Source organism: Cucumis sativus, chromosome 5, assembly GCF_000004075.3.
Source record: "Cucumis sativus cultivar 9930 chromosome 5, Cucumber_9930_V3, whole genome shotgun sequence".
NCBI classification, from domain to species: domain Eukaryota; kingdom Viridiplantae; phylum Streptophyta; class Magnoliopsida; order Cucurbitales; family Cucurbitaceae; genus Cucumis; species Cucumis sativus.
Genome location: NC_026659.2, coordinates 19,023,376 through 19,045,289, shown reverse-complemented (window position 1 = coordinate 19,045,289; position 21,914 = coordinate 19,023,376). Strand labels below are relative to the sequence as shown.

Genomic DNA, 21,914 nt, shown 5'->3' with positions numbered 1-21,914 from the left:
TTTTTTCAAATTTTATATTTGCTCTTATTTGTTTATAATGATTTTTCAATTCTTCTTCTGCTCGATCTTTTCATTTTCTTTTTGAGTTATTCATATCCTTTTTTAGATATTTTTCATCCTGATCATTCTTTCTCTTTTTCATTATCTTTGACAATTCCTTTTGAATATTCTTTCTCTTTTTCGTCATCTTCAACAATCAAAATCATTTATATTATTCTGTCAATGTCGTTGCAGTGATCTTGTTTTCGGTGAGAATTCTAAATATCGTTTGTGTCTGAACTGTTTAGACAATTATAAAATTACGTTAAGAGTTTTATCTTTTCATATGAAGATCGTTTTTGTTTTTGTTTGTGGTAAGAATTGTAAATTTTGTTTTCGTTTCACATGTTTAGAAAATTTAAGTGTTACTGTAAGACATTGTGTATTTCATTCTAAAGATCGTTAGATTTGAAGTTTTTCACGGTCGTTTACATCGACCTAAGAATTTTATATTTCATTTTGAATATCGTTTTTATTTTTTGTTGTTGGTAAGAATTCTAAAGGTTTTTTTTCGTTTCGAATGTTTAGAAGTTTTAAGTATTATTGTAAGAATTGTGTATTTCATTCTAAAGATTGATAGTTTGAAGTTTTTCACGATAATTTACATTGAATTACACGATCATTTACCACTATCAACATGATTGCTTATCCATATCAACACAATCGTTTACAATATTCAATACGATCACCATGATCAAACGATCATGTACCTAAGTCAACACGATCATTTTCTTTATTCAATACGACCATTTACTTCATTTAACATAATCGTTTAGCATTATCAAATTATCATTTATCATGGTTAACATAATCGTCTAATACATTTTATTTCATTGCAAGATCGTCTATTTATTCTTGCATTGTGTTTATTATTATCGTTTGGTACATTTTATTTAGTGTTAGATGTTTGTCTTTGTCTATCTATTTCTTTCTATCACCATTAAATACTTAATTGTATTTTTTTTACAGATTACAATGTATATTCCTATTGTTGTTTTTATGGAGGTCAATGGAGTAGATGCAATGTTTATGAGAATTACTCAGTTGCTGAAATTCTGGTAGATGATCGAGTCAGCTTTAATGCTTTGGTTGGTTTAAAATGTGAACATATGCAATTGGATTGATCAGTAGAATTATTTATTTTACTTTATTTTGGTAAAAGCAACATTCAAACTATGGTGCTAATAAAAATAGGCAATGATATTGCTTGGTATTTAGCTTTTGCTAAAGATGCAACTAGTAGACATCCATTAGTTGCTCATATAAGTGTTAATTCTTTGGGAATGTCTTCTTTTTCTTGTAATGTACGGAAGAATGTTGATATGTCATTGAATATTGGTTCTCCTTCTTTTGTTTCAAGTGATGAAGTTATAAGAGACAAATTCTTATCATTGTGATTTGAAGGAAACAAGTTTATTTGAAAGCAAAGAAATGCTTTCAAAGTATTTTTAATTTGCATATAATAGCAGTGTAAGATCAACTTTCAATTTAGAACTACAATATCAAATTTGAGGTTTCTTGAATTTAGATGTCTTCAAGAAGGGTGCAAATGGTATGTTAAGGCATCTCGTTATAAGAAGAGTGAGTTGTGAATGCTACAAAAATACATTCATGACCCTTATTGCTCATTGAATACTACCAAAAGTTGTCACGTGCAAGCTTCTTTAACAGTAATTGGTTGTTGCTTGATATATGATTTTAAGTTCATGTCTACTGATCGTTCCATTCCAAAAGTGATTGTGCATAAGGCTCGTACAAATCTTGAAGTTAATATAATTAAGTTATTAGAAAGCTTGAAGGGCAATAAACACATCATAAAGATATTAATTAAAATGTGACGCAGTTGAATCACACACGGTTCAAAGCTTCTTTGATAAATCTGTTGAATCAACCCAACTATGATCAGTTTCGTTTATCAAATTTACATTCATTTGCAGATTAATGGGGATAGACAATTGTCAACGTCTATCTAGATAGACAAATTTTAGCATTTATCACAGTCTATATGTTCTTTTTTGTTGGTGCTGATAGAAATGTTTTACGATTATTATAAGTACATCCACTCCTTTAGAGATTGATGATAGCGATCATTTCAAGTTTTATGGCTTTTAGTGCATCAATTGAGAGGTGAAAACATTGTAGACCTATCATTTATGTTGATGGCATGTTTTTTAAGGTAAGTTTGTGAAGGGATAAAAGTCATTAGTAGCGGAATGTTTTACAGAGATCTTGTTTCAATTTAATTTGAAAATTCCAAAATACCAATACATTGGCAAAATAATACATAAACTAATTTTCTTATTATAACTTAAAGATTAAGCATGTTTTCTAATTATAGATCAGTGAAAGAAAAACTTACGTAGTTTTAGGCATTTGATTCTACAAAAACTTCATATTGGAACACCAGACGTTGAAAATTTTTTAGAGAAACTATTTTTTCAGAAAGCAAAAATATTGCTTAACTTGATTAAAAAAAACTGTTTTTCTTCTGTATTTATAACTCCCTTTCCTTGAGGGAGTAGGAGAGAATCACAAGATTCTATTAATTTCAAAAATATTAAATTAATAGAAATTTCAAACCTACTAATTAATTAATTAATATTTAATTATATCATATTTAATTAATATTTCATTTCAATCATATTTAATTAATATTTCTATCTTATAGTTTTAAATTAAATTAAATTAAGGGGCATTTTCAAAAATAGCAAAATAAACTAAAATATTTACTAGCTATAGCAAAATTTTGAATTTTATCACTAATAGTCTTCTATCACTATAACATATCAATGATAGAATTTACTATAAGTTGTAATTATTTTGTAAAATTTGCTATTTTTGAAAATTATCCTTAAATTAAATTAAACTATTAATTAATTCTTCAATTAGTTAATAGCTAAATTAAATATCTTATATTTAACTTAAATTAAATTTGAATCATATCCAAATATAAATTTCTTTCATAACCAATAATTTTAATATGAATCCAATTCACATTAAATTAATTTTTGAACTCATTCAAATATTTTATCTCTTGTAAAATTAATTTGGAATAATATCCAAATTTAAATTTATATAATAAAGTTTGATTAAAAAATATAAATTTTATATTATAATGTATCACCATACATTATACTGATTTTCAAAGTAAATTTGAGCATTACAAATTACAACCAATATAAATAAATTTCATTACTCTTTACAAGCTAGAAAGGAGACCTAATTAACCTACATATCAAAAAATACAACGACATGAGATTAATTGGCTAAACTCATTAACCACATTAATCAATATTTGTTAATTGTGTGTACACTCCACTAAAGACTCACAGTTGAACTCTTTTCACTGTAGATATATTCATGTTCAACGGATATAGACTAATAACAGTAAATTAGTCTTTCACGATTGTTCGTAACACTACTTTGGTCAAATTACCCTTTCACCCTAGATTACCTCTAGTCTATAAATACTAGTGCTCCTCTAATGAACAACATGTTTATAGTCCAACCAATAAATAGAAATCTCTCTCATGTCATAGAGTGGGTAAGGTCATTTGTTTAAGTCCCGGAGACACCATTTAAGGAAACACTCATCCACTTACCCTAAAGTCTGGAATGAGTGAATTCCATCTTGTGTGATTATGTTCCCAACTCTCCATTCAGTCTCGTCTCCAAAATGATAAGCATATTGAGTCGATAATCTGACCACTCTCACCCATACAAATCCAAGAACAATCTCTCGCGAACAAAAGTTCATAATACACTCAACATTAAGACTAAGTTACATGGGTCATCCTAATGAAATACAAATCCAACTAGTTAACGAAGTTGCATCTAGTGGTTATTATTTTGTGGTTCGGTCTTATGCAAACTCATTGCATAGGATACCCTCACTTGCATGTCACCTACACGAATGTGTTTGATCATTATGTTTATAACAAATACAAAGTGAGTTGTATCCATAATGTTACCAGGATAAGGTACCCAACCTTATTCCTATACTATAGACCCTTAGTTGATCTTGAACATTGATCCATGTATGTCTCTACATATTGTTCAAAACTTATCAAACAACTTAGGATGTTAGTTTATTGGATTTTGGTTATTAAGAAAAAACTAATAATATAATCAATAACATTTGTTGAAATTATAATAATAACACTTTATAAATAACGGTCAATGAATTATATTTACAATCTGTGAGTTTTAGGACATAAATCCCAACAGTTTGATGACATCTTATTAATAGCCTCATCACAAGATGGTAACAATTAAATCTTCCCTCTTGTTTTTGTTATTGTAGATTCTAAAAATGATGCATCATGGACATGGTTTTTTTAGAAGATAGGAGGTAGTTTTTCAAAGCGAGCTAATTTAGTCATTGTTTCTTATAGGCATCTTAACATCCGTAAAGGAGTTTTAAGAGTGCTTCCTAATGTTGAGTATTGTGTGTGTACAAAACATCTTTTAAGTAACTTGAAACTCCATTTTAAGGATTCACTACTTGATAAATATTTCTTTAGTTGTGCTTATTGTTTGTTTATTTTTTGTTATGTAATTGTGCACATGCAAGTTAATCATGGTCAAAGTCATTGTTATGATTACGGTTAAAGTCATTGTTCTTCTTTCAAATGTATAATGTTTTTTGACATTCGCATTTAACTCAAAAAAACTTAAAATACAAACACCATGACCCTCTAATCTTCAAAATACATTTTATCAACTCAAGATAATTAAACATAATAGAGGAAATAAGAGACAAGAATATGGGTGAATGAAATATAAAATGCAATGTATTGAATAACATAACTTTAGGCCTTCCGACTTTCAAATACATAGTACATTACAGTATAATACAAAAAGAACATGAAGAGAAGAAGAATGGACTATACCTTAGAGTATGATTTCTCATGCTCCTTGGCTTTGATTTTTGCTTAGTACTAAGGGGGAAACGGAGAGGAAGAACTCGACCACTCTTTTGTTTCAGGCTCTCACCTAAAAACTTAATGAAATAGAGGATGGACGATATTTGCGCTCACTCTCCAGCCAAAAATTACGCACGCTTGTTCTGAAGTGAGAGACTCTATTTATAGGCAAGAGTTGATGTTAACAAGAAGCCACGCGTCATTAGTGCTCTAAAAAGCTACAGCAACGCTTCACAAATTGATCACTTGTGCTTTTTCAACTTTTGAGCCAACCAATTTTGTTTGCTAGTGCATCTAAACGGCTAGCTTTCTTCTTTGAACCCCTTGGTTGGACGTTTCTTCTCACCTAAACATCGAATCGTTGAGCTTCATTTCTTTTGCTTAAAAATACTGCGATTTAGTCACTGAAACGTGGTAAAACAGGGAAAGAGCTTATTCACGCTATGTTATTCACAAGTTAGCTAGCCAATGGAGTAATGGTAGTCGATGGAGAGAATAATAATTTCTACGGTGTTCTTGATGAAGTGTTAGACGTTCATTATCCCATGGGGTGACGTGTCTGGCTGTTTAATTGTAGGTGGTATGATGCAGACAACAACAAAAGTCATAGAACACATGTGGAGTTAGGTTACAAATCAATCAACACGTCCCGTTTTTTGTTTGTTAACAAACCAGTCATCCTTGCAATGCAGGGACACCAAGTATTTTACATAGAGGACGCAAAAAATGGTACAAATTGGAGGGTTGTTCAAGTGGTACAGAATAAATGGATTTGGGATGTGCCGGAAGTCGATGATGTTGACAATGAACAACTAAATATAGTAGAAATTGTTGACAACGAACATCAGGTCGGAGAGACAGTTGAGGATGACACTTGTACAGACCCGACGTTGATCTTACAGTTGTTGAAAGACCGATTTGTTTGAACGTTGCTGACGGCTTCATTGACGATGAGAATGATCAATTGTCCCATCAAAGTGAATCTACTGCTGACGAATGATGTTAAAGAACCACGTATATAGATTTAATTATTTTATACATTCAGTTTCATGTACTCATATTTGTTTGATTAATTCTGAGTCATATGTGTACAGGTACTATGATTTCTTCATTCCCACATAGTAACTTTGAAGACACAGATGCTCTATTTCTCTAGTTTGACGACGATTTGAACAACGTGAGACTGACGACGTCCTCAGTGGGTGACATATAGGGTGAGTGTTAATTATGAACAATTTTTTTAGTCACAATTTGTTTAATTTTAACATAACTTCATTTCTACAGTAGAAGTGTCTCAACCTATTCTGATTCTCAAGAAACGTCAACAGTCTCGAAACTTGGAGTTGGAGAGGTGCGTTCAGTACAATGGTAGAATTCAAATTACTATAGCTCTAGGAGCAAAGAAGTAAATATCTCCACATGCTATCTAGTTCAGCAACACCATTGGTGTGTGTGTTCGTTGCCTTAAGTGGGCTGATGTTCACATGAGCTAACTATAAACTCATGTTCACATGAGATTACCCTTAGATCTTCATAGGTGAGGGCAGTTTATCAGTGTTGACCCAATATGTCTCCCACTTCAAAGGCAAGATTAGGTGGATAGCTGGGGACATAGGGTGCAAGATGGAATTCCCTCCTGACCTTATTAGAGTGAGTAGATAGGTTGTTCTCTTATGCATTGTAACCAGGTCTTGAACAAGGGACCCCACCTCTTATTGGCCCGAGAAAAATTCGGTTTATAGGCTGGACCTTAAACCAAATGTTCATTAAAGGATCAATGGCACATAAGGAACAAGAAGTAATCTCAAGGGTAAAACGGTAAATTGACCTAGTTGAGTTTATGAACAACTTGTGAAGGGTTAACTTACTAATCATGATTATATCAGGTGGACATAAATATACTACTACAAAAAAAGGGTTTACTTGACACATTTTACTTGTCAAGTATTTGTTTACTTGACACTTTTGAATGCATCAAGTAATCTACTGTCAAGAATAAATGGTTTTTTTTTTACAGTTTTTAAACGTCAAATATATGATATTAGTTGACATTTTTTATCCATCAAATAATACAGTGTCAAGAATAATGGGTTATTTTCTTTAACAATTTTTAAGCGTCAAGTAAAGTTATAGTTAGCAGTTTATAAACATCAAGTATATAAGATTAGCTGACATTTTTTACATGTCAATAATGTGTTTTTTTTTTCAAATAAAAAATTGTACAATTATAAAGGTCCATATAATTATGTTGCACCTGTTTTGAAGTCCAACACAATGATAACTCAAACAACACATAAACAAGAATTTAAACTTTCCATCAAATGAATTATTTAAGTTTCTTTAATCAACTCAAACTTTCAAGCAAAAAACTAAAAAATTGCTATATATCCTTGAGCAAACATATAGTTGGTCATTACATACTACAATGTAGGAACATCGTCCTTATTCATATTACAAAATGAGTTATGATCATCGTTCTTAATCATAAAACACAAAGTATATGTAATAATAAGAAACAAAGACATCACCCTCCTCCAAGCACCGAAACACTATTATATAACTCCAAACTCAAAGTCTCATCGATTGTTATCTTCAACTCCTTGAAATCTACAAACAAAATGAGAATAATATTAAAACTAAGAATTGAAATTTAACTTTCAAGTCTAAGAATTTTTAATTATAAAGAAATAGAAGACTTTCAGCCCGATAAGAAAGTGTCCCATGAAATTTAGGTCACTAAATCTTTTTGTTCCTTATTTTCCTTAGTTCAACTGATTTTTATAACTATTCTCCATACTGTCTATACATATACACAAATGGTGTTTCCCTTCTTATATTATATTGGACTTTTAATATATATATACTATTATCTCCCTTAAGTTAAACAAAGGACAACTGGTGTATTTGGTTGGGTTATTTGCGAACGGGTATTTTTCAATTTGATTTTGACTTAGACTCAAGCTTGTTTATGAATGGATGAAAGCCCTTGACAACGAAAGATTTTACAAAGACCTTAGATTAATTTATTTAGAAACTTAAAAATATTGTATATTGGTAATAGTTACAGAAACAATTTTCTAATTGAGACTAAACATGCTTTAAAAGTATAGATTAGAGAAAGAAAAACTCACATATAGTTTGATTGATGCCTTTAAATCTACTAAAATTCCAAATTGGGAACACTACCTGTCAAAGACCTTCCTATGCATTGAGATGAGATTGGTTTGTGGGAACCAATTGGAATGAAATTTTTTTGAGAGAATTTGTAGAGAAGCAAATGGCTTAGATTCTTAAAATAACTTGTTTTCTTCTAGGTATTTATAACTCTCTCTTATTCACGAAGTTTGAGAGAATCATAAAAAATTATTTGCTCATACGAAAATAAAGATATCAATCCCTACCAAGATAATTGGAAGTTCCAACCAATAAGATTCTATTAATTTAAAAATATTAAATTAACTAATTTGATTTAATTAATATTTCATGAATATCTCTCACATATCCCATAGTTTTAATTTAATTAATTGAATCTAATAAATTTAAAAGACATTTTTAAAAATAGCAAAATAAACTAAAATATTTAAAAATTTTGGATTTTATCACTATAGCATATCAATGACTATTAGTAATAGAATTTGCTATAGGTTGTAAATATTTTGTAAAATCTACTATTTTTAAAAATTCCTCTAAACTTTTTTATTAATTCTCAAATTAATTAATTGTTAAATTAAATATCTTATATTTAATTTAATTCAAATTTAAATCATAGTAAAAAATAAATTTCTCTCATAACTCGTTTGAATATGTATCATATTCGCATTAAATTTTAATCTATAGTTTACATTTGAATCAAATTCACATTAAATTAATATTTGAACTCATTCAAATATTTTGTATCTCATAAACTAATTTTGAATCATATCCAAAATTAAATTTATATAATAAAGTTTAATTAAAATATAAACTTTATATTATAATATATCACCATACATTATACCAATTCCTAAAGTAAATTTGAACATTTCAAATTACAATCAATATAAATAAACATAATCATTGAAAATATATTATTTCATTACACGATCGTGTAGTTATGATAAACAATCATGTATATAGATTCGATTATTGTTTAGATTATATTATACAATTGTTTATCAATACCAAAATGATCTTGGTACAAAATCGTGTACCAATATCATTTAAATTTGGTGCAAGAGTGTTTAGATGTTATATCATGTATCAAGATGTGAATGATCATGTATCAATATCCGAACAATCATGTATCAAGCTTTTCACATGTGTGTGACCAATTAATAAAAAAAAACTTTGTTATTTCATATTGTGTATTTTCTAAACATATTTTAGTTTTCGAAATTGTTTCATACTAAATAATTTTGAGTTTGTTATACTTTTTAAAAGAACCCTTAAATTGAAAATGTTTACTAAATCTAGTAAAAAAAAAAAAAAAAAAAGGTTAGATGAGCTATATAAATGTAAATAGTTTCAATTTCTTTATTTGAAAATGTACATTCTAAAAAAAGCAATAGCAGTTTTTTCTTTGTCCAGCGCAGGTTATTGCGTAAAAAGGAAATTTAGAAATTAATCATAAAACTTTTAAAAGTCTTCAACGCTTGGATTTTTCGTCGCTCAAGAGCCTCCCCATTGGACTTCGACAAACGACCAGATTCTTCATCCCTCCTCGTTCGGTACAACTCCTTCGATTACTACATTTTTTTTATCACTAGTTCTTGCAATTGTTTGATTTCTGCATGAATCCATTTCCTTTCGAGAATCTACGCATTAAGATTTCCGAGAAAATCATTCCTCGATCTCCAATTTTGATTCATCGAAACGGATCTTTGAGGTTCTGGATTTTCTGTTTTTCAGGTTTTTTTTTTTTTTGTTTTGTTTTCTCCATATCTTTGATTTTGGAATTCAGAATTTTCAATTATGTGGGAAGGGTTGGTTTTGTTGTTGATGGAAGGCGTTGGAATTTCTCAGTTTAGATATGCAATATGATTGTTAAAGTTTGCTGTTTATAACTTACGAGATGTTTTCTTTAATTTCTTTTTCAATGACAGGAGGTAAACATGGGCTTAAAGCAGACGATAAAGAGTTTGGATGCGTTTCCCCGAGCGGAAGAGCATTTGTTGCAGAAAACACAAACTGGGGCGTTTGGTAATATGAGAGGGCATGGCTTCTCTCTTTGTATTTTTTCTTCTACGATGTGTTATTGAACAATTTATGCTTCTTTATCTCCAGTATGGTGGTAAATTTGAAGTGTATATAGTTCTCTTTCCTGTTTCTCTTTATATATTTCTTAAATAAATGTTAGGCTCATCTGTTCTGTTTTGCTCCCCTGATAATTTTCCTTTTTAATGTTCACAGTATCTGTTGTTGGATTAGTCATAATGGCCACACTATTTCTGCACGAACTGAGATATTATCTCTCCACATATACTGTTCATCAGGTTTTTATTCTCTCTATTTGCTACCTGTATCACATTTTCTTTGTATGTGTACTTATTTGATAGATATAGTTGCGTACTGAATTTTGTTTTTGTTTATATCTGATAAGTTACTGAAAACGATGTAAAGTATTATGAGAAGTCACCTCGACGAAGAAGAATCCTAAGGAATATCGTTAAAGCTATTGTAAATCACCTTTGGTGGGCATTCAATTCCTTTCATCAATTAATTTTTTGTTTTCCTCTCAAAAAAAGGAATATGAATACAGCATGTTGACAAATTTCAATTATGTTTAAAGCTATTTATTGAAAAGAGAGACAACGAGTTCACACCAATTTACGTGGAAACCCGAGTACCAGGAGAAAAACCACGATTGTTTGTTGTTATTATTTTCTAATGAATAAAACAATAGGTACAAGGGAGAATAAATAGAGTACACAATGGAATAAAAAAGGAAAAGATTTAGGAAAATAAGGAATACATTCCCATAATCTTTCCATAATTATTCTAGGATTCTAACAAGGAAAAAGCCTAGAAAAAGGAAAGAATTCCAACACTATTAATAGAGATAGATTATTGACATGTTTTGGGACAATGAGTTTTAATTATTAAGCTATATGTGAGCCTATGTATAATTCCGTCTCCTTCTCTGGAAAATCAATTTGGTTAGAGTATAGCTGTTGAATTCCTTAGAAAGAACGTACTAAGAAGCTTCATGATGTTTAAGACTTTTAATCTTTTCTTCCATTTAACTTCCTTTTTTTCTTTTTTTAATTTTTAATTTGAACATATTTCTCTCTGCCCGTCTACCTGATAATTGCTTTGATAATGCTGATCCACAATCCATAATTCATCCGCTCTTCTATATAGTCCATAGCAAGTAGAAAATATAACTCTTCCCGCAATCATTCAAAACTTTGAAACATAGCTTCCTAATTTTTCTTGCTGTAAAAGCTTTCTAATTGTTAGTGAGGAAAAACTATTTTCTACCAAAGGGTTAGTTCCATATTCACTTATGTGATAAAGGATTGCGTCCTCTCCATTTTCTCCAACCTTCTCATTGGTTGATGTATATGGTACTGGTCTTAGAAAGAAGAAATTTCCTTCTTCCTTTGTTAGCTTGCTTGAGATTGCAACACGGACATTAAATGTCTCTTGTTGAACTTCTCCAATTTCCTTTGGAAAATAAGTTTTGTAGAAAGTTTATGCCTAAAAAAAATGAGATGAGTAGGATTTTTCTTTTTATCATTTTGGATTGTAAGTCAACATTTTTACTGATTTGTTCAAGAGGTAGAGAATGAGTAGCAGGCTCCACAATGGATGTTTTCCCCATACCTAATTTGACTTTGTACCATTGGCTCGGCAACCATTCATTATGTCTCCATCCTTCTGGAAGAATCTCAATGTCTCTTGTCGTGTATAGAACATTTTCTGTCATTCCCAGTAGTGATTAAACCATCTTCATTAAATTTTCATTTTCTTGTGCTTTAGTGTTTGTATTATGTTTCCTCCAATCTCAATGTCTCTCTCCGTGGATAAAACATTTTCTGCCATTCCCCGTAGTGATTAAACCATCTTCATACTAATTTTTATTTTCTTGTACTTCAGCATTTGTTTTATGTTTCCTCAATTGTACCACTTGCAATCTCTCAAAACTCATTTTGTTGTTGACTTTCTAGTGTGGTCTGGAAGCTTTTGTTCTTTTTCATGTGGGTTCTGTCGTTATCTTTCCAGTAGGGAAGCAACAGATGTGGCCGCTCTTCTTTCTTTACTTGAGGATCATCCCTTTGGATTGGGGAGAAGGGATGTCAGATTTTGGAGACCCAGTCCTTTGGAAGGGTTTTCATGTAAGTCTTTCTTTCATTCTTGGTGGATCCTTCCCCCTTAGGTGAGTCGGTCTTTTTGGTGCCTTGGAGGTTTAAGGATTCTAGAAAGGTGAGGTTCTTTACTTGGTAGGTTCTTAACAGTCGTGCCAAGACACTAGACAGGCTTGTCAGGAAGCAATCGTGCTAACATGCTGGACAAGCTTGTCAGGAAGATGACTATGCTCTTTGGGCCTTTTTGTTGTATTCTTTGTCAGAAAGTGGAGGAAGACTTGGGCCATATTCTTTGGGTTGCATGTGACTTTACAAGTGGCGTCTAGGGTTCCTTTTTCCAGACGTTTGGTATGAGTGTTCAGAGATGGTGCTATGATCGAAGAGTTCCTCCTCAAGCTGCCTTTTAGGGAGAAAAGGTCAGTTTCTTTGGGAGTGCGGTTTTGTGGGTTTTGTGGGGTGATAGGAATGGTAGGGTGGTTAGGGGAGTGGAGAAGGATCCTAGGGAGATCTGACCTCTAGTACATTTTCATGTTTCCATCTAGGCTTCGATTTGAAGGACCTTATGTAATTATTCTATTTGTGTGATTCTGCATAGTTGGAGCCCCTTTTACTAATGGGGTTCTTCCTTTCTTGGGGCTTCGCCGTTTGTATGCCTGTGTTTTCTTTCATTCTTTCTCGATGAAAGTTGTTATTTTAATCTGAAAAATAAATAAATAAATAAATTGAAAGCTAAAGCTCTGGTACCAGTGTACTACAGGCTCCCCTATTCACATATTTCCACCTAAAACCCCTTCCCCCAATGGACCTACTTTTATCTGGCATTGAAGTGACCTCACAGCCCTCACTTTGCACTCACTCCCTTGTGGATGTAAGTAGTTCCAATCAGTTGATTTCATTGTATTACTCCTTTTGTTGGTAAAATTGTTTTGAGTCTTTGTCTGTCACTGAGTTTTTGTATCACTATCACTTACCTACTCTACCTCTTATTCGCTAATTGTTTTATAATCATCTTTAACATGAATTTCAACACATATGTTGAAGAGCTACCGTAGTTGTACATTTTGGCAAACGATCTTTAATCCATCAAGTCATAATACGTGCCCAAAGTAAACACCTTTGAGAGAGAATCAGCATCTATAAAGCAGGATGATCCATTTTGTTAACATGCCCTTATGTCTCTAAGTAGTTTGTCAATGCCAAGTTTACGTTGAGTACAAGATTATGCTCCAGTCATATGTGCACGGGGCATACAAATTTCACCCAGAATGCACACCTATTATGGAACTACACTCGACCTTTACTAACACATGTATAGTATAGGAATGTTTAGTCCCAGTGCATACCCTATATACACCCATATTTTGATCCTTGCATAGCTTCAAGGTCCTCCCTTATGCCTTGCCGTGCACATTCATCTGCTATGACGGGTTAAATGGTAGTTTATGGCCTGTGCGCTACTACCTTGCTTAGCAATTATGGATTCACCTACCTTGCTTAAAATGCCCAGAATAGGCTGCTGGAGGGTCAGTTTTTTTTTTTCCTTTTGCAGTTCATGTGTCCTCGGCGTGTCCCAACCATGTCGGAAATGAGAAAAACAATAATAAAATAATAAGCATGCCAGCTGGCATGTTGGACACATGTTGAGGGGTGTCGGTGTCGGACACTGACACTTGAGTGTCGGTGCTTCTTAGCAAAAATATTGTCTTCAATCTAGAGTACATTCGCGCAAAAAGAATCTTAATTATAATCATCCGCAAGTCCAACCCAATTAAATAGTATACAAATGAATACACCCATCTTGTCATTTCTGACATTATTGAACTAACAGTTAAATGTTATCATTTAATGTTTAGCTTTTGTTGTCCTCTTGGAACTGGTTAAAAGTTAGGAGATGTTTTCAGTAGTTTAACCTTGTTCTTGTGACAGATGTCTGTAGATTTGAAACGTGGAGAAACTCTTCCCATTCACATAAACATGACCTTTCCTTCTTTACCTTGCGATGGTTAGTATTAAATGTCTTTTTGATCATATGCTGTGTTGGTTTCACATGTTGTTTTGCTTTCAATGTATCTATAATTTACAATTGTTTCATAGTGATAAATGGTCAAATGCTCAGTTTTCTATATTGTTTTTCAGTCTTAAGTGTAGATGCAATTGATATGTCTGGCAAGCATGAAGTGGATCTTGACACAAATATATGGAAAGTAAGATAATTTCTCAATAATTTTTTTATTTTCTTGACTTCTTTCCGCTTTGCATATTCTTGTGCATAATGCATGAAGTATATATGTGTTAATTAAAACGAAACTGTTGAGCACGAACATGAAAGTAATTCGAATTATATAAATGTATGTCTATTTACATATAAGTAACATATTAAATAAATATGTATGCAATAGATGGATCCTAGTTCGGTTGAAAATCTCCATTACTGAAAATTTAATCATATGTCAAGAAATCTCCTTTACGAGTCTCTACAAGAGAGCACATCAAAGAAAATTAATTACATCCTAATAACACATCAATATTTTATAATTCCATTATTTCCTCCTGATTTACTTGTTTACCAAATGCGTTGACTCCTCTATCCACATGCCTCACAAAACTTTCCCAGCATTAGTCCATAACATTTTAGTTCTCCTTTTAGACTCATAACCATGTACTAAGTAGGATATATAATTATTGGCATCCAAATGAGTGAAAACTTTATACTTGGATGAGAAACTGAGCTTAGGTTGAGAGTTAGGGATGAGGAAATTAGTGAATTTTTATCATAGACTTGTAAAAAAATTCTGCTGGGCTAGACATTTTGAGAAGAGGAAAGTACCTCAATTATGTTTGAAAACTCCCTTTATTCAAGGCGAACCCCCATAATGATAATAAGAATGAACCCCAATGATGAATTGATAATCAACCCCAAGAAAGTTACACAACTTTGGGTTGGAAAGATAAGATCAAGAAGAAAGGAGCTCCTGAAAATTTGAAAATTTTCACAATCTAAGGATCATACTAGATTGAAAGTTCTAAAACATGCATTCTAAACACAAGAATATAAAGAAAGCTCAAGAGATTGAACTCTATGATAAATTCATTTAAACTCCAATTTTACTTCAAATATGAAAAATGACCTTACTTGAATAGGTTCTGTTTTATAGGTTGTACAACTATGTCCTTGGGTTATACTTCAACATGAAAACCACATTACTATCTAAACTAAATGAAAGGTCACTATATCAGGACACGACCCTTCATCTATATTGTCTGGGTTCATCCAAAAAGCTGCAACTCCATACTTAAACCGTCAATACACGAAATTAAATTGGTACATAATGCATTAAGGATGGGATGAATCTGGATCTTCATATTCATTGAATCTCTTGGTAGCCTTGAAGCTTGAAGGGTTGAAAATTTTCAACTTAGCTTGGAAGTAAACATTCAATGCTTCAAGAAGACTTTTAGCTCTAGCTCTTGACATTCCCACTTATTTCCTTATCATTCTCCTTTTCTTCAAGAAAATTCTTCCTCAAATCTTAAGGATCTCCTTGTGGAGGAACTTTATTTTAAAAGAAAAACAGAAACAAGAATTTTCATTGAAGTAATAAATGTGGTTGATGCTAAAAGTACATGAGATAAAACAAAAACAAAAGTTCCAAACTTGCCAAAACAAGGCAAGAAGAGAACCATAATACAAAACATAGACTGAACTTCTTTTTTAGTCATTATCTCGTGCTCAATTCAACACCTGGATTGTAACATCTTCTTTTGTATTAAATGTGAACTTTACATGTGAAATAATTCACTCCTTTTGCCATGCCTTGAATGAAGCATCAAGAACACAAGCAAATTAGTAGGAAAAAACATTATTTAGAAAACAAATTCCATTCTCAAAAGGGATATTGCTCAATTATGCTGGAACATTAGATTAAGTACATCCATATATGCCTTTAGGTTTGAAGGGGTTATATTGAAAATCAACCCTTACTTCCTTTTTGTCACTCAGGCTTCCCATGTCACACATGCCCCCTGAAGTGAAAGCCTTTTGCAACATCAAATCTCCTATTACCCATTGAGGAAAGGAGCAATGAAAATTGATGCTCCTGCCAATCGACCATCTACTATTCATTTTAGAAACAACATTCATCACATTCTCCATCATTCTATTTATTGTTGTTGGAGTCAGCTTTCTTATATGTCCATCCATCCTCTTGTATGTCCGGAAGAATATCTGGATTTGTAGGGCGTTGGTCGTCTTCAATCACATTGTGCACCTGGTACTGCAGCCTTAGTTCCAATCTAATGCAAAATGGTGATGGGATCTTCTTTCTTACCACCTTCACCCTCCCTACCCAAGACCTCATGCTATTGTTTTTTTCTTTTGAAAAAAAGGCTTTGTTTTGTATTCTGTTCTTTTTTTATATCCGTGAGAGTCCAGGCCAGCTTACGCGCACCTCAACTAATCTCATGACCCTACAATATTTTGGTGTCAATCACCGTAGATATTTTTTAGAGAAAGAGAAAGAACATCTGTTACTCTTTTGACCAAGGAATATGGTATGTTTTCCATGAAAGCAATGAAAAGTTGTTCTCTTTCCAAAAATAGGAAGTAACAAAAAAACTTCAGGGTTGATCTTCTTATTAAAGATGTATCTAACCTTATATTTATACTCCTAAGTAGGGATATTCCCCCATTCTCCATCCCTGCCTTTTTCCCCTTTAAATTTACTATTATTATTGGTTGTCGTCGTCGTCGTCGTCGTTATTACTATTACTATTGTTAAAAAACTTATTCTCCAGTGACAGGGATAACTTGATGTGTCATCCAACTATTTATAAGGATAATTAGATAATTTGATAGATGGTATTGTTTTATTTCTGTTAGGAGGTTTAATAATTTTCTTTTTAAATGTAGATTCTCAAGAATTAAGCATTTAAATGAAAATATTCTGCAAAACTTAACTATTTAATTAAAACGAAATTCTGAAGAAAAAAATTCATTTAACTTTAATTAGTTTGTATCAAGAAAAAGTATGGAAGTAACAATTCTTTGCAAGTCTTCAATTCTTCACAGGAATCCCCTGCTAAATTTATAGAAATTATTGTGGGGACATGCCACATCCCCGTGCTGCCCATGATTGATCTTAACTAAATTTTTTTTTTTTGAGAAAACATATCAACTAAAAAAACATTATATCTTAAAATACTAAAAAGCATTCTATCCTCACTAATCTTTTTTACTGGGAAATATTAGAAAGAAGAGGAAGACAAACACAAGGTATGCGTGGAAAACCCTAGTACATGGAGAAAAAACCACGATAGAAGCTGCTCTTATTATTTTCTAATAATCCAAAGAATACAAGGGGAAGAATATATATATAGGCTACAACAAGCCCTAACAAATAAGGAAATAAAATTAGGGTACAATAAAATTCAAAAATACCTTTGAGCCATAGACAATCAACTAGTCCTTATTTCCAACAGGAAAACATATCTTAACAAGCATTATATGTTTATGCTTCCTAAGAAGCATTCTTTGCCATACTTGCAAGCATAGTTTTGAAGTAATTCCATAGTCTATGCATGCTGATTAGTCCAGAGTTTCTTGCTTTTTGCAGCTTCGTCTTAACAGCCATGGACAAATCATTGGCACTGAATATTTGTCTGACCTTGTGGAAAAGGAACACGTTGATCACAAGCATGGTACTGCCTTTTTCCATTATCCACATAATTATTGGTCTATAAAGTTCGATTTTCCCTCCTTATGTTGCTTCTTGGTACTTTAAGATAGTATTCTGTCATTGAGAGTTAAACCATCTAAGTAAAAGATAAATGTCACTACTTTTACAATTGTGTTGTGTCTCAAATCAATTGTAAATTATCTCAATGAAGAGGGGGAAACCTCATTTCTTTTCTTTGAATGGTAAGATGTTCTGACTGTGACAGATTTTCATTGAAAGATGAAGATTACATAAAAGGGTAAAATAAAATAAACACCAATTTTTACATCACTCACGCCACCTTAGGTTTTAAAATATAAAAAAAGAATTAAATACTTTCCTCAAGAAAAAGGGCAAAACAAAAAGAAGATGAAGTCTAATGATTTATGTGTGTAAGCGTGAACGTAAAAAAGCCTAGTGTTGGTTTCTCTGTTTTGTTATTTACTTTACAGAAGTGTTTAAAAAATTAGGTCTAGTGACAACACTGATAAAGAAAGAAGTAATAAGACTCAAAAATTTCAAAAATCAAATAGTTATCAAACTAAGTAATTTAATATAATTGTTGTCACGTATTTTAAAAAGGTTGTATACTTTTAAAAGAAGTCTTGAGCTTAACTTGAGAATGTGTGACTTCTCACTCTGGTTAGGCATACGTTTACCACACTAAGCCCCACTGTTTCATGAGAGTCCTAGTTTCCGATTTCATGAGAAGCCTAGCTCTGTTGTATAAGTGAATTGTGAATCAGGAGATTATTAGATGCGGTCAATTTTCTTCTTTATTTCATAAGGTCACCTGTAAATAACCTTTGGCAGATCATGATCATGACAAGGAGAAAGATCATCCTCATATACACGGCTTTGATCAAGCTGCTGAAAATTTGGTCAAAAAGGTTAAGCAAGCATTAGAAGAAGCACAAGGCTGTCGGGTAATGTATATGCTATTACTGGACTGTAAGATTATTTACCTCCTGGTTCTTCATAAATACAAGACAAGTGCAATCTTTTTTGTAGGTTTATGGAGTTCTAGATGTTCAGAGGGTTGCTGGGAACTTTCATATTTCAGTTCATGGCTTAAACATTTTTGTGGCCCAAATGGTCAGTTCACCCTATTTTTTTGGTGTAGTTTCTCTTTCTTCGCCCTGATTTTGATCACCACCCTCCAATATTTATTGACATGGGTTCATGCCATAGAAATTGGCACAATTTTGGGAGTTTAGTCCGAATGCAGAATGTGTTGCTTTCATATCTTCCTCTTTTTTCGTGATGTCTTTCAGTGAAGCATATTCCATCTCACTGTTCCAATAATTATTTTGACCATTCTCTGTTGTCTTTTTGCAGATTTTTGGAGGGTCCAAACATGTGAATGTCAGTCACATGATTCATGATTTGTCCTTTGGCCCAAAATACCCTGGAATTCACAACCCACTTGATGGTACAGTTCGAATTTTACGTGACACAAGTGGGACCTTTAAATATTATATAAAGGTAAAAGTCCAAACGGCCTTAAGATACATCAGGTGCATAATTTCTTTTTTTATAGTTTCGAAGATAATCTGATGTATATTACTCTACACATATTGATATTGGAGCTGAGAGGCTCCCTCCCTACCCTTCCGATCCTTTCCCTCTCTCACATGGTAAGGGAAATTGAAATTTATTTTTTCATGGTAAGTAAAACCTGTTATTGCCCGTGTAGCTCATATTGCAGAATAAACTAATTTGTAAAATCAGGAAATCGTACTACATGACATCTAAGAAATTTGATGTAATTATGAGATCCTTACAGTCCACCTGGATCTGCTCTGTTTGTTCCAGTTAGGAATCTTCTTTTTCTTGATCGTTTAATTATGCTCTTATTAGCTATTAACGGTATACAATTAACCAGTGAACACTGGATTTAAACTATATTACATGTTTTTCCATGTTTTATTGCAGATCGTTCCAACTGAATATAAATATATCTCAAAAGCTGTGTTACCTACCAATCAGTTCTCAGTCACCGAATATTTCTCACCTATGACTGACTCTGATAGGTCATGGCCAGGTTGGTTAATGAATTTCGTATTATAAATTTAATCTATAATGGATCACTTTACAGTCACGAATTTTATGTTTTTTTTTTTACCATGGATGAGAAATAGGTTTAGAAAAATTATATATAAAATTTACACTAATTTATCAAATGTTATAGACAAGACTAAGGGTGTTTTGGGAGTGATTTTGAGAATAATTTTTCTCTTGCCAAAATCATTTTTCCTTGAAATGATGGTGTTTTGCCTAAACTAAAATTGATTTTAGAAAAATCTAAAATCATTTCAATTTGATTTTGGAGGAATTAGTTGATAGGTGATTTTTGTTAAGGGATTGACCAAGAATCAGTCCCAAAATGGTTATCTAATTCAGTTTTTGTAAAACATTGTTGGTTGCTTGACAGTATTGTTTGTCATTGAATTGTTAATAAAATAAACAATGGTATATGTCCTGAATTTTCTTTCAATATATATTAAACATTCATCTCAATCAAAATATCAAACCATGCATGTGGATTTAATGATAAAATAAATAGAAATAGATATTTACCATAATTATTTCTCAAATAGAAAATACAATTCTGAGTAATTCAGACTCTAAATTAACTTTTTGGAACTCAACATAATAATTGAAAAATCAATTTTAAATATAAAATCACTTTTTATTTTGGTGCGCAGCATAAATTTAATTGTTTAAAAATAAATTTTACAAAATTATTTGTTCCTAAATCTCATTTTCTAAAATCACGGCCCTAACTATCACTCTCAAACACACCTTAAATGTGTTCATATAGTTATTCAAACTCAAAGGCCAGGTTGAAACTTACCATTGTTTTCAATGATGTGCAGCTGTTTACTTCTTATACGATCTATCACCAATCACAGTGACCATCAAAGAAGAAAGACGGAGTTTTCTCCACTTCATAACTCGGCTTTGTGCTGTATTAGGTGGTACCTTTGCTGTGACAGGTTCGAGAAATTATTGATATGTTTTTTCAACGATTTTGGAATCGTGTGACCGTGTTAAGCATAAGTAACAAAGAATTAGACTTCCTTGTTTAACCTTTCTCCCAGCCAAAACAATGATATCTTCTGCTAAAATCACAGGAATGTTAGATCGTTGGATGTTTCGGTTTCTTGAGGCTCTGACAAAACCAAAAAGAAGAACCCGTTGAGACATATTTGGGGGTTAAATCTCCACGAACATTTGTTCATCAGCAAAAGAAACCTGATGCTAAACTGCTAAGAATAGATCTCAAGCGTCCAAGCGTGAATGCACAAGTTTATAAGGTGGAGGCAACTGATTATAAACTAACTTTGGGCTTCTTTTGTAGAAAGTGATGCTTGAACAAAAGTGCTGGTGCTCGGCTCTCTTAAAGATTTTCCCCACTTTCTTGTTGCAAGTAAAATAGTGGATGCCTCTTCTTTTCTCTAGTTTTCAAAAGAATTATACGGGGATGAGGGACTATTGTACCAATTATTTTGATAATTCATAGGAGTTTGTCATCTGTTATTGCTTCATTGTCTACCTACAACCTATATGATTTTAATTTATGAATATCAATTACCATTCTTATGAGCTTGGTCTACTTTAGACGTTTCACTTTTTGCTTCCAATGAATTTATTTTTTCCTTTGTCATCCATGGCAATTGCCTACATTTGGAGTTCTTTTCATTGATGAAAAAACGTTTCTTTTCTCGTTAACCATTGTAATATTTTTGGAGTTTGTTTTAATTTATCAATGCCGTTTCATTTGTGTTGTAAATGGAAGTAGAGTGATTAGGAAAATCCTGAAATTGGTTGAAAAAATTATAGGCAAAATACACTCTTGATTCTTGGACTCTTGGAGTATATTTGATCCTTAAAATTTCAAAACAAAAACATTAGAATTTGCCTTTTACAAAATACTTCTAAATGAC

General features: G+C 32.0%; 1 protein-coding gene across 3 annotated transcripts; it reads left to right on the top strand.

Annotated features, from left to right (window-relative positions):
* The first annotated feature begins 9,511 nt into the window (after positions 1–9,511).
* On the top strand, positions 9,512–21,583 carry LOC101212309 (endoplasmic reticulum-Golgi intermediate compartment protein 3). Of its 3 annotated transcripts, none has more exons than XM_011656938.2 (12): positions 9,512–9,670; positions 10,046–10,142; positions 10,353–10,435; positions 14,177–14,252; positions 14,387–14,454; positions 17,863–17,947; positions 18,778–18,890; positions 18,976–19,059; positions 19,303–19,449; positions 19,900–20,008; positions 20,844–20,963; positions 21,102–21,583. In XM_011656938.2, the coding sequence occupies exons 2-12, from the start codon at positions 10,055–10,057 to the stop codon at positions 21,167–21,169; spliced, it is 1,041 nt and encodes a 346-aa protein (XP_011655240.1). In that variant the 5' UTR covers positions 9,512–9,670; positions 10,046–10,054; the 3' UTR covers positions 21,170–21,583. The 3 variants fall into 3 exon arrangements, with proteins under 3 accessions (XP_011655240.1, XP_011655241.1, XP_031742099.1); XM_011656939.2 differs by lacking the exon at positions 9,512–9,670 and adding an exon at positions 9,702–9,828; XM_031886239.1 differs by lacking the exons at positions 9,512–9,670; positions 10,046–10,142; positions 10,353–10,435 and adding an exon at positions 10,537–10,633.
* Positions 21,584–21,914: the final 331 nt, after the last annotated feature.